The 14,053-nt window shown below is 32.2% G+C and overlaps 1 protein-coding gene across 1 annotated transcript in view; it reads left to right on the top strand.

The window, feature by feature from the left end:
- SYCP2 (synaptonemal complex protein 2) overlaps nt 1-14,053 on the top strand; it is a 72,185-nt gene that overhangs the window by 6,240 nt on the left and 51,892 nt on the right. Inside the window, exons 3-12 of the mRNA XM_055104696.2 lie at nt 5,067-5,136; nt 6,073-6,216; nt 7,039-7,169; nt 7,933-8,035; nt 8,342-8,366; nt 10,976-11,061; nt 12,005-12,090; nt 12,356-12,390; nt 13,295-13,437; nt 13,519-13,571. Of these exons, the coding sequence (XP_054960671.1) occupies nt 5,113-5,136; nt 6,073-6,216; nt 7,039-7,169; nt 7,933-8,035; nt 8,342-8,366; nt 10,976-11,061; nt 12,005-12,090; nt 12,356-12,390; nt 13,295-13,437; nt 13,519-13,571 (830 nt within the window). The 5' untranslated portion in view covers nt 5,067-5,112. The remainder of the gene's footprint in view (nt 1-5,066; nt 5,137-6,072; nt 6,217-7,038; nt 7,170-7,932; nt 8,036-8,341; nt 8,367-10,975; nt 11,062-12,004; nt 12,091-12,355; nt 12,391-13,294; nt 13,438-13,518; nt 13,572-14,053) is intronic.

Below are 14,053 nucleotides of genomic sequence, written 5' to 3'. Positions count from 1 at the left end.
CCTGGAAGAAGATTCTACTTTGGGTTAGAACAGAAAATTGAAACCTAATGCCACTCTATATCTGAGGCAGAAATGTCATTGTTTTACTTCCCATTCCAAATTATCTCTAGATATATGGTAGAGCCTTTGATGTACTATACTGAACAAAGGTATTTGGCAATACATAAAGATGTTTCAGCAGTAAAATGCCAACAAATTTGAATGTAAAGATTTTCTGTTTTGAACATCTCAGGGAACATTAAGGTTGCAAAATTAAAACCCTTTACAAGTTAAAGACCAAGGACTGAAAGATTTAAATGTCCAGAATCCTTTTTTTGTGCTTCTGAATTTAAAAGTCTAAAGGCCAAAATTTTTAAGTCTCAAAGACACATTCTCAACAAATCTCATTATGTTCAAGTGCAGTCAGATTCTTTGGTGGAGTTGGAGTTCTTTCATCAGCTGTAGCTTCAGCTGTTTTCCGTGGAAAGGAAGTACCAGTTATATGTTCTCAGAAACTGTTTGTTCAATGCCAAAGTTCTGGTATATATTTCCAGTAGACCAGTCTCTGTCAGTTATCCAGAATCTGACTTGTTTCACTTTAATTGAAATGGAGAAAATATTTCAGCAAGAGGCTAATTTTGGCACTGCATTTGAGGAAAATTTCTATAATTATGTCACCCTGTAATGGCATTGCTGCCTTATGTGCAGGGGGGTAACCCAGGCTGCCCTGGTTACTAGCTCTTATATGACATGTTTTCCTTCCCCACCCAGTACATTCAAAACCTCAACTTTTATTTCTTCTTTGAATCCCATGTTTTTGGCATTCCAATATTAAGTTTGGGCTTTATGTAGTGACTGTTATGGGTTGAATTGTGTTCCCCTAAAAAGATATGTGAGATTCTAATTCCCAGTATCTCAGAATGTGACCTTTTCTGGAAATAGGGTCTTTTGCATTTAACCAAGTTAAGTTATTAACTTATTATTTAAGTTATTAGGGTGGGCCCTAACCCAATATATATTTATAAAAAGGGGAAATTTGGATACAGATATGCATAGAAGACAATGTGAAAAGTAAAAGGAAGAATACCATGTGATAAAGGAGGCAGAGACTGGATTTATACTGCCACAAGTCAAAGAATGTCGGCAGCTACCAGAAGCTTAAAGATCCTTCTTCCAGCACTTTCAGAGGGAGTATGATCCTACTGACCCCTTTACTTTAGACGTCTTGCCTCCACACTGAGATAATTTCTGCAGTTCTAAGCCATCCAGTTTGTGGCACTTTGTTAAGGCAACCCTAGGAAATTAATACAGTGAGAATCCACACATAGCTGTGAGCAAACATTTTTCTTCTTGTTACAGAGGCAGTTGGCACAATTCCATCCCTTATGGAATTTCTTGGATTTATGAAACCTGTCTTACAGGAGAAGGTTCCTCCTTCAATCCATATTTGTTTTGGCTGGAGACTGTCTCCCAGCAGATTCCTGAATGGAAGCTGCTTTTGTTACTTCTAAAGTTTGTTTCCTTAATACTAGGAGGTGGGGTTAGGAAGAATTCTGAGCCTATAGACAAACATAAATTCAGAGCTATTATTTCCACAGTTCTCTGTGAGGTTTTGACAAACTAGTGAGGTTTTAAAGCAGGCAGTATTGTTCTGCTTCACTTCATCTAAATGAACACTCATGAACTTCTGATTTTCTTAAAAAAAGAAATTAACAGATTGATAATAAGTTATAGTACCTACATGCATTTGGGAGAAGTAGTAGTCCCAGTAATCCTCTGTTTGATGAGGAAATCTTCCCTCTATTTAAAACATTTAGGAATCAAAGATGTCAATTATAACCTTGTTACCAGGGCAATACGTTAACAAGTGAGGCAACTGGTCAGAGTTATAGACTCTTTTGAAGGTGGAAGGTCAGAGGCTATGACATTAAATAGGCTGTGGTGCCAAAATAGGACCTTTTATTCAGTTCATGTTTCCAAGAGTATGTTTACATTAACTGATAACCAGATAACTTAGTAACAGTTGTGAATATTCACACATGTGAATAATGTACAAGAGAAAAATACTTTCATCTGTGTGGCCTGCCTTGTTCTCTCAATGATGTTTTCCAACAGAGTTCTTTCTTTCGTTAAATCCTATGCTCATGGATTGAGAAAATCAATAGGTTATTTTAAGTTCTGGGCTACATGTGCAAGATGTGCAGGTTTGTTGCATAGGAAAACCACCATGTTGTGTGTCATGGTGGTTTGCTGCACCTATCAACCTGTAAGTATTAAACTTAGCATGCATTAGCTATTTTTCCTAATGCTCTCCCTCCTGCCGCCCCACCAGGCACCAGTGTGTGTTGTTCCCCTCCGTGTATCCATGTGTTCTCATTGAACAAGAATTTCTAATTTTAAGGTTGTCCAACTTATCAGTTGTCTTTTATGGTTAGAGCTTTTTATAATCTTGCTTATTGCTTATTGCATGGTCATGAAGATGTTCTAATATATTATGTTCTAGAAACTTAATTGTTCTCAATTTTCATTCCACCTGGAAATGGTGTTTGCATATGGTATGAGATGGTTGGTATGAAGTAGTGAGGTTTTGTTAAATTTCTTATGAACATCCAGTTGAACAGTATAGATTAATTGAAAAGATTATCGTACCCTTTCCTTACTGCTTTGTGTTCTACCTTGATCATAAATCAAGTCATGTGTATAGGTCTGTTTCTGGATTCTCTTTTCAGTACCATCTGTGTTGGACTTTTATGGTAAATCCAACAGTAATATAGTTTTATTAGCTTTCTTTTGTTTGTGTGGTAGCTATCTTTTCTTTTTATTTCCAACTGTTTTATAGCCCTTTATTTAAGGTATATCTCTTAAAATATAATATTTTTGGACAGCATATAGTTTTAAAAATGATTAACCTACCCGACAATCCAACTTTTTTCTTTTTAATTTTTGTGGGTACATAGTAGGTGTCAATGGAGTACGTAAGATGTTTTGATACAGGCACGCAATGATAAATGAGCACATTATGGAGAATGGGGTATCCATCCCTCAAGCACTGATCCTTTGAGGACAATCTGACTTTTAATTGGAGTTGTAGGGGAGGCAAAACTTTACCTCTTCCCTTTTAGAGTTAAATTGACATAGATCAACTGGAGAAAAACACAAATTTCTTTAATACATGTTTTACATGACACAGGATCCCTCATAAGAACATGAAGACCCAAAGAAGTAGTTAGGGTCAGTTATATACTGAATTGGACAAAGAATAGTAAGTTGTGAAATAAGATAAGGCAAAGAGGCCTTAGGCTAGGGTAGTTAATTGGGTGGAGAAATGACTAGGAAGATAGGAGTGGGTTTAACAAAGTTTGGTTGTACAGATTTTCTTAATTTTAACTTCCCCTCCTTAATTATAAGATTACTTCTCTTTTGGTATAGAGAGGACATCTTTCACATGGGAATTTCATTTCCTGCTTTTAGGAAACGGAATGAAGGTGAGAGTGATCTTGTACCTGCTGTTTTTTGTTAAGTGCCCTTAATTTAAAATAGTCAATATGTGAGAGCAGCATATTGGGAGGGTGACATTCTTACTTCTTCAGAGTATTTAATATATTTTACTTTCAATGTAATTACTGATATGTAACTTTTAATCTATCACCTTACTTTGTGTTTTCTGTTTTTCTTTCTTCTTCTGGGTCTCTTTCTCTTTCTCTCTCTCTCTGGATTGATTAAAATGAAAACATTACAGCCTCCCTCCCCCCACTTAGCTTAGTAGTTACGTATTTTTTCACTACTCATTTAGTGGTTACCTTAGAAATGATGACATGCATTCTTTTTGTTTATTTTAGAGACAGAGTCTCCCTCTCTTGCCTAGGCTAGAGTACAGTGTTGTAGTCATAGCTCCCTGTAACCTTCAACTTCTAGGCTCAAGCAATTTCTCACCCCAGCCTCCAGAGTAGCTGGGATTACAGGCACACACCACCATACCCAGCTAATTAAAAAAAATTTTTTTTGTAGACATGGAGTTTTGTAACATACAATATTTTTTTTAAAAATTCCCATAATTATTAAAATGAGATGGTAAGAAACATAATCATCAGACTTTATTATTTATAAATGAATAATACTATCAGGCACATGGTTCCTCTCAGAATAACCTTAGTACTTTGTTCCAAAAAAGACAGGCAAATAATTATGCATATTCTACAAAACACAATAGGGATACAGAGCTTTGAGGAAGACTACAGCAATGATTTGCATTTTCTTGACCAAAATAATGTTAATTCCTTAGGTGTTCATGGCAGGGAGAATCAATGACCTTTATCTTTGATCTTTGTCAGAAACACACAAGATAGGATTGTTTGAAGTGATTTAATCTATTTTTGGTCCTGTTTTCATAAGCATGGAATCTCTCTTTAGAACCTGGTGCATATTTTCTATTAGCCATATTGCAATATATTAATTTGTGGCAGTTATTTGTATTTGCATCCCATGGTCTTTAAGGACCCAGATAACTTTGGGAAAGTGAGGTCCTCACCTTAATTTCAGCATTCAACCAGAAACTGGGGGTTCTTTATCTTTCCTGAACAGTCTTGTGGACATATGAAATGCATTTGAGTTATCTTTTCCTCACTCCTTTCCTTGCATATTTTGATCCTGTTCATTGTTAGTATATCTGCATATTCCTCCTTTCTTGAATATTAATAGCCCAAATTTCATTTGCACATTAATTCAAGAGTTTTTTTTTTTTCATTGTTCTCAGAGGTGGAACAAGTATAGCAGGGAATCACTGGAAAGGGAGATCCAGGTTATTCTTTTACTAACTAGCTTTGTGACCTTTTGGCAGGATATTTGACATTAATTTAAGTAATCTATAAAAAGGAAGAGCTTGACTAAATGATCTTCAGGTTTTTATCTAGAAACTTATTTGATCATATTCAAATGTGTAATTTAATAAATAGGTAAGTGTTTAGTGAGGAAATTAATATTGCCTTTGGTATAAATAATAAATGCATATTTATGTGTGTAAGATATTTAAACTGTTAAACACATGAAACAGATTGTGAGATACAGAAAATATATGTTTTCTTTTATAGGTGTTTATTTTGTCTTGCTTTTTTTTTTTTTTTAAATGAAGTCAAAATGCCAATAAGACCAGATCTCCAGGTATGTAGTCCTAGACCAAAAGTAAGTATTTTCATTCTGAAAATCACTTTTTGTTTACTTACAGGTATTCAGTGCTATGTTTTTAGCAATGATAAAGCTTACATGTTTTTATGAAATGGTCAAAAATAGTTTAAATAAAGTGTCCTTTCATGTATTCAGTAGATGTTTGCAAAAGCTATATTAAGAATATTTATAAAGTATTAAAAATGCTGATTCTTTATACCTACCTTTTACATTGAAAAGAATTATGCACTGATTCATGCATAATTTATGCTTGGATATTTTTGTATTAAGTTTTAGAGATTAAAATATTGTGTATTTAGGTAAAGTGTAAGTGTTAATAATCTATTCAACATGTATGCAGTTCACAGCCAAACCTGTTTAGTGATCAGGTTGCAGTATGAACATTTGTTATTAATGAAGTTGTACTTTAATAGCAAGGATGGCAGATTTTAATAATGTTATAAATATTATATAATGGTAATGCTTAATTTATGTTAGTTGGCATAATTTCTAAAAGGTGCTTTTGCCTGTCTTTATGTATTTTTTTCTTTACTATTTAAACCCCGTTAAGAGATTAGTAGTCAGGTATGCTAGGCTTTTATTCTTGGTTTAAGTGTTTGTTACTTTAAACTTTTTTTGCTTTTTTCATCAAGTTTCTATTGAGGTTGACATAAAGATTACCTTAGTAATAAAAGATATGAATTGGAAATATTAATAAAATATTTTTTTCTAATCATATTATCAAAGAAATGTAATTTCTAATTCAGTTGTTCCAAATTTAATAGTGGCCATATTTTTAAAAAACACGTGAATTAATATTTTATGAGTTCATTTGAGAGTTTTCATGTGAAAGCGGTTCTCAAATTACTAGATTGCATAAGGTAATTAATTTTGGTTTTGATACAGTATGTGCCGTTAAATGTATTTCTCTAGCAGTTGGAAAAATGCATTGATGATGCTTTAAGAAAAAATGATTTCAAACCTTTGAAAACACTTTTGCAAATTGATATTTGTGAAGATGTGAAGATTAAATGCAGCAAACAGTTTTTCCACAAGGTGGACAACCTTATATGCAGGGTAAATATTCATTTTTGCTGAATGATTGTTACAATTATTAGATAGAACTCTAGTTTTAGAAGGAAGTACTCCATCAGAAAAAAATGAATAGGCTTGGGCAAGCTCAGTCATAATTATATAAATAAATGCTTATTTCACCATTTGCTTATTATTGTTTGTTTGTTTGAGGAATCTCAACACATTGGAATGTCATTTCCCAAATAAAATATACAAAAATATGTGTTCACAAGGGCTTTACTATTAACTGTGGCTGAAACTGGGGAAAAAATACTTCAGCTCTTTGAAGTTTAAACAAGTTGATAGATTTTTTAAAAAAACCTATCAGTGTATACTTGATGTTACATAGGCAATGCCTACTTCTGTCAAAACTAAAACATAGAAAAATCACCCCAAACTTTGAATTTAATCATATTTAAGGCATTTTCATACATGAGAAAAGGTGATTATTGATAATCCCCTCACCCCAGTATCTGAGATTCATTATGAATCCAAGAAATTGAATAAAAATTTCTTGTTTCTGTTAGTTAAATACATGGAGCTTTTTAGAATGGAAAGTTGCTGATTCATTGTATCATAGTATAAAGTTTCTTGGATTTATACAGATTTCCATTTTTGTCCTGAGTTTGTCATTCCCTGATTGTATGGCTTTGGGCAGGTCACATTCTTAAACCACATTTTCATCTGTTGCAATATAGAGATGATTAAAATGACCATCTTTCAGGATTTGTGAAGATTAAAATATATGTGTAACGCTCCTTGTACAATGTCTATTTCATACTGTTTTGTGTTTACAGAAATTTTAATGTATACCTTTTATTTCAGGAACTTAATAAAGAGGATATCCACAATGTTTCAGCCATTTTGGTTTCTGTTGGAAGATGTGGCAAAAATATCAGTGTATTGGGGCAAGCTGGACTTCTAACGATGATAAAACAAGGACTAATACAAAAGATAAGTATGGAATATGTAACATATTCATGTGAATGAAATATTATAAAAGATATGCTTTCTAGTAAGAAATTATCCAAATTGTTGAAAATAAATTTAGGAACTTTAGGTACAATTTTTGGAATAAAACATTTCTATAACTTGTGATATATGTTACAAATATAAAGATCACAAGAAAACTGTACAAAGACAGACTCCTTGATAATCATGTGAGTTTAAGCTCCCTAAGGCCTTTACTTGCTTTATTGTCTCTTTAACTCTTATTATCTAACTTCATTTTTTGTTTTTATATTGTTTGTCTCCCATGCTAGAATGTAGGATATTGATTTTTGTCTCTTTTGTTCATTGCTACATTATTGTCACCTAGAATAGTATCTGAGATGTATGTACTCAAATATCTGAATTAAGGTAAAATAATATGAAAACCTTTCATATAGTAACAATATCAAAATGGTCTAAATTGTGATGATAATTTACTTCCTTCTATTATAATAAACGTACCCTAACTAGGAATTTGAAGGAGAAATAAGGATCTTCTACATGGAATCAAAATTAACTTACATCTATTCCCATTTTAAACAATGGGAAAAGATAGTTAAAAAAAAACGAGGATCTTTAAAAACATGAATTTATTTTGATACAACTCTAAAATTTTAATTTTGATGTATCTTTATTCCTAGGTTTACTGTTGATGCAAAGATAGATAAGTACATTCTTAAAATTATTAAAATGGAACTCAAAGTAATAAGTTCATTCCTTTTTTTACATGGTTGCCTGGTTTGAAAAATCCAAGGACATTATTCAGAGTCAAGGAAATTCAAAAGATGAAGCTGTTCTAAATATGATAGAAGACTTAGTTGATCTTCTGCTGGTAAAAATCACATTGATTACACTGATATTTATAAAGCATGTGTTTATTTAAAAAACAATTTGTGTTCTCTGTGCCCTGAGCCTAAAAGTCACTAACAGATTGGTTGGTGACTTGGTTGGATTGGTCTGTTCAGATTGTATAAAGCATTTATTCTGGTAAATATAATTAAATGGTTAGTTAATAAAAAGTAATTATGCTGTGAGTTAAAATGTAATCTGTCATTTCAATACCATTTGTAATGGTTTATAATATTGTAATGGTTTGTAATATATAGTAACTTGTAAATTATTATTCACTTTTTTTCAGGTCATACATGATGTCAGTGATGAAGGTATAATAAACACTTATTTTCTATTGGAACAATAAATTTTACTGTTAGAGTTTTAGTATAATTTTACAATTCCCATTGTATTGTCCTAGTATTAAGAACTCATTATCTGATTCAAGGATCAACAAACTTTTACTGTAAAGGGCCAGATAATAAATATTTTAGACTTTGTAGTCCAAGAGAAAAACAATTAAGAATATTATGTAGGTACTTGTATAACAAGAAAGAAAAACAAATTTCTACAAATGATTTATTGATGCCATTGAAAATATAATAGTTGTACAATTTTTTGTAATATAGGTCTACTAATAATGAAACTTGCATTCTTTTTGCGAGAGAATAACATTTCATTTAATTAGGGTTCAGAGTTAGTGTTCTGTTTTCAAAATTGATTGTAAATGTTCATTTGTTAATCCCTGTCTATAATGAGGTTTTATGTATGTCACATTAGAAAATGGCTTTTCATGCAGACAGTGCCAAATACTGATATCAGTGCATAAGCATGCTTTTAATTGAGCGTGTTCATCACTTGAAAGGCATTAATAGAATTGTTAGGTTCTTAACATTTGCATTTTAGAATGTCATTGCATTGCAAATTAATCACTTCCAATTGAAGGTTATGTGGAAGCTTCCCAGTTGCACAATTAAATGGATTTTGAAATGTGGAAATTTCCTTTGTACTTACAACAAAGCCCAAAAACACTGCTAGACCTGTAGTTGGAGTTTGGAAAAAATATATTCCCTGCAAATTTGTGTGGAAATGGAGATGTTGCTTCCTGTTTTGACAGTCTGTGAAGTGTATAAAGCAGCATAGCATTACTTGCCTTTCAGATCACCTTAGTTATCAGAATGACTTCACTGCAGTGTTAAGTTCATGATGCAAGCATTATTTTGTCTTGTAATTTTGTGCCCAATTCATTTAGAAACATTGTTAACTCTGCAGCCAGTGCTAATTACCAAAGCCATTCAGTATTCAGCAATAAAGGTTGAGGACAGCTCTTGTTCAGAAAAATTTCAGTCTTGGTGCTGGATATCAAAAAGTCACAATAAAACCCCACTGCCATTTGACTGCTGTGTGGTAGGGAAAGTCAGAATACTCAGCTTCTGCTTCTGACAAAAATTCAAAGAACTGACCGTGGGTAAACTGACAAGAGTGAATGATGTTCACCTTTGACACTACTGTTTTAATAAAACATGATAGATTCAAATAGTTTTCACAGAGCACTTGCTGGTGAGTAATACAGTCATGCAAAAACAGGCAGTGAGTTGCATTTAGTTCGTGGGCCATAGTTTGCCAACTTTGATCTAATGGAACAAATTTTCAATAGTAAATTGAGAATACAGAATATGTTCCTACTCATTCTTTGACTTGTGGCCTGCTTGTGCCAAGCAATCAGATCCAAGTTATTTTAGCTCTGTGTTGATTGAAGAAGACTTACCTAGGATTGGTCAATGAGGCTGGTGAATTATTTATAAATAAAGGTACTCGCTGTCTTCAGAGCCAAAAAGTTTTAAACAGATTGCCATTGATTTAAATAATAATTAATCCTACCTCTTCATTGATTGTTTTTGCTACATAACAATGTAGTCTAAATTTTTAAGTTTTTAGGGAAAAAATGATCCTAAAGCACCAGCAATTGTAAAGTGATCCACCTGATTTTTAAAGTAAATAATTGTATCTTTTCATCTGAGTAATTTTTTCTTTTTATGCAGTCACTTTGGAAAATTGTACATTTGTTGTTACAGTATTTCCATTGTTTAAAGTTATTTTTACAATTTGCATTATGAAACAGCATGTACACATTCCTCTGAATATACTTAGTATTGATAAAGCCTCATCTTTCAAAAATGCGTTAACGTAAAAGGGGCTCACATCATTTAGAACTTCATTGGGGTTTAAGATGTGTTGGTCTTTATGGGTATAAAAATTTTTGATGTATAACTAAAAATGAGGTCAGTTTTGGTAAAAGCCTTAGAATTGAAGTTTTCAATTTTGAACTATATTTACTTAATCTAAAATAAATAAATAAATACCTCCTTATGTGCCTGCAGTTAGAAACTAGATCTAGAGTTGTCCCTTGACAGTATTAGATCTAGAGTTGTCCCTTGACAGTATTAAAATCAGTCACATTTGTTGAGTGGTGTTTTTTGCAAGGCCAAGTAGAATTAGGACTTAATTTCATTCTTTCTCATCCCCAAGCCCTGGTGGGCCTTCTTCTGAACTGCAGTAGTATATCCTTTCCACTAACTATTTATTTTTATTTTTTGAGACAGGGTCTCACTCTCACCCAGGCTGGAGTACAGTGGCACGATCACGGCTCACTGCAGCTTTGACCTCCTGGGCTCAGGTGATTCTCCCACCTCAGCCTCCCATGTAGCTGGGATTACAGGTGCCCGGCTAATTTTTGTACAGACAGGATTTTGCCATGTTGCCCAGGCCGGTCTCAAACTCCTGGGCTCAAGCAGTCTACCTATCTGGGCCTTCCAAAGTGCTAGGATTATAGGCCTGAGTTACCATGCCTGGCCCCTTTCCACTAACTCTTACAAGAAAAGACTGACAGTTAAGAGGATTTGAAATGAACATTTATCAATAATTTAACACTTTTATTCAGGTAAAAAACAAGTAGTGGAAAGTTTCGTACCTCGCATTTGTTCCCTGGTTATTGACTCAAGAGTGAATATTTGTATTCAGCAAGAGGTAAAGTCATTTATTTGTGTTTTAAAAACTAAAAATGAGAACGTGAAGAAAATCAATAGCAATTAAATTGAAAATTTATTTCATGTAGGACAAAATTACTTAGCTTGGAGTACATTTCTATCATCTTAATCTATTGCCTGACATATTTCCGAAATACTTATTGAAAATTTATAACCATATGGGTTTATGTATGCATATAGCTCAAATGGAAATAAATTATACCAACCAGATTTTTGGAGTGCTTAAGTATTTAAATGCTAAAAATAATCTGTATTAGTATATGTATGTGTGTATATGTACTATAATCGTAAGAACAAAATTAATAAAGTAACATTTTTTGGCTTCCTCAGATTTTATAATGGAGTTAAATGTAAGTTTTATTGCAAAAAGTACAAGTGCTTTAAGTATCGGAGTCATGTTATATTCTATTTTTGATATTCTATAGTTTATGTTGTTTTTATATTCATTATTTTATACTTTATTATTTTTATTTTTATTTTTTTGAGAGAGTCTTGCTCTATCTGCCTAGGCTGGAGTGCAGTGGCACAATCTCAGCTCACTGCAACCTCTGCCTCCCAGGTTCAAGTGCTTCTCCTGCCTCCCTCCCGAGTAGCTGGGATTACAGGCACGCGTTACCGTGCCCAGCTAATTTTTGTATTTTTGGTAGAGACAGGGTTTCACTATGTTGGCCAGGCTGATCTCGAACTCCTGACATCAAGTGATCCGCCCGCCTTGGCCTCCCAAAGTGCTGGTATTATAGTGAGCCACCATGCCTGGCCTATTTTATACTTTATATATTCTTTCCTCCATCCTACTCCATTCCCATAATAAAACTCAGTGATTAAGAAAAAATTAGGCTTCTAAGTTTATGTGCCTAGAATATTTCTCTTAATAGTGTTTCACTGAATGTAAAGTTAATGCAGTATCTTTTTTTCTTTTCTAGATAATAAAAAGAATGAATGCTATGCTTGACAAAATGCCTCAAGATGCCCGGAAAATACTCTCTAACCAAGAAATGTTAATTCTCATGTAATAATCTGTACTTATATGATTTTTATTCTTAAAATCCATAAGAATGTTTTATAAGACAGACAACAATGAGTTTGCATTAATAATGAAACTGATAAACTGTTGCAGCTTTTTAATATAATTTAGTGTATGCATATAATTTCTGCAAAAGTCGGTGATATTAGCCAATTGTAAATTTTTGTGAAGTTTCTTTTCCTCCTAAACATGTGGACTTCCTATTTAATTGATATTGGTCTATTTTGTAATCTGTTATTTTAATTCACAGGAGTAGTATGGGAGAAAGGATTTTAGATGCTGGAGGTAAGTATGTCTTTTCAAAATCTAGAATTATTCCATATTTATGAATAGCAGATAGTATCTTTTTAATTTAAATATTAGCATAGCAATGTGAGACTGAGGGAATTATAAACTTTATGTACAATTAAGCAATTTTAAATAAATATACATGAAATTTGTCTTTGGGACAAAAATAATTTAGGACAGTAGGCGTTAGATACATACAATTTGTGCCTAATGGTAGACTTATGAATAATATAGCTTAATATAATAGCTTAAATTAATAGCTTAATTTAATAGCTTAATATAATAGCTTAATTAATAAAGCTTAAATTAATAGCTTAATATAATGGCTTAATTTTTCAATAGACCTGAACTACTTGTGCTAAGAAATTCCTCAGATTTTTTATGAAATTAGGGTGTCTAATATTCTTGATATTGATGGATTTGTTTTTAAACAATGTGTTTATTAAAATAACTTAAAATTTATTTTCTAAGCTTTTTGTGAATGAATTTTAATATGGTGATTTACATGTAGAATAAATCATGGTTTAAAGTACTCTGGGATAACTGTAAACATGTTACACAAGAGGAAAACAGATTTTGTAACTTATAGACAACTGTGTGGGTTACTTTGCATTTTATATCTCTAATAATAATGAAATGGCAGTGTCTGAATATTTAGAAGTCTCAAAATTTTTTTAAATTTTACTTATTTCTTCTGTTGGCACACTTGTTATTTGGGCTGTGTTAATTCCTCAAATGATGAGATATTTCTAATCCATATGAAGAAAATATTAATAGATTAATCAATTACATTAATATATTCTTATTTCTCTTGCTTATTCTAATACCTTGTAAAATATATGGTCTTTTATAAACTTAATTTTCATAATTGTAAATCAAACATTAACTATTTTTTTAATAGATTATGACTTACAGGTAGGCATTGTAGAAGCTTTGTGTAGAATGACCACAGAAAAACAAAGACAAGAACTGGCACATCAGTGGTTTTCAATGGATTTTATTGCTAAGGCATTTAAAAGAATTAAGGACTCTGAATTTGAAACAGTAAGTTGTATAACAATAACAGAAATTCGTGAATTTTTAAAAATTATTATGATTTTTAAAAGTATTTCTCTTTAAAATTAGGATTGCAGGATATTTCTCAACCTTGTAAATGGCATGCTTGGAGACAAAAGAAGGTAAACTTAATGCAAGATTCAACCATTTACTGTCAAATAAATAGAGCTCAAGAGTGAGCACCCAGTTGCATCTTTATACGTTTAACTTTATTTGTTCTTGTTCTCTACACTATGTTGGAGTGTTGAATGTTGCATAGATAATTTAAAACAATAACATGATTTTAGCAAATTACTACACCAGTAATCTGAAGTAATTCTGCACTGGCCTTGTTTTATTTTGTACTTTTTAGAGGGAAAAGTTCATTTCTGTTTAATTCATATTAATTAATAACTTTAGATGTTCAAAATTGGCTTACTATACTTCTGAGTTGCATATCCGTTATTATTTAATGTTTGAGGGATAATAAAAATCTAGACATATTTATTACTTGAATCATCTCCTTCATCCACATACTGGAATGTAAATATATAGCAAACAAATCATCTTCCTTTATAATTAACATATGGTAAGTAGGATCTTTCTGAGGGGCATGAAAGTATGT

Source organism: Pan paniscus, chromosome 21 (genome assembly GCF_029289425.2).
Source record: "Pan paniscus chromosome 21, NHGRI_mPanPan1-v2.0_pri, whole genome shotgun sequence".
Lineage (NCBI taxonomy): Eukaryota > Metazoa > Chordata > Mammalia > Primates > Hominidae > Pan > Pan paniscus.
This window is presented reverse-complemented; position numbering and strand designations above follow the sequence as displayed.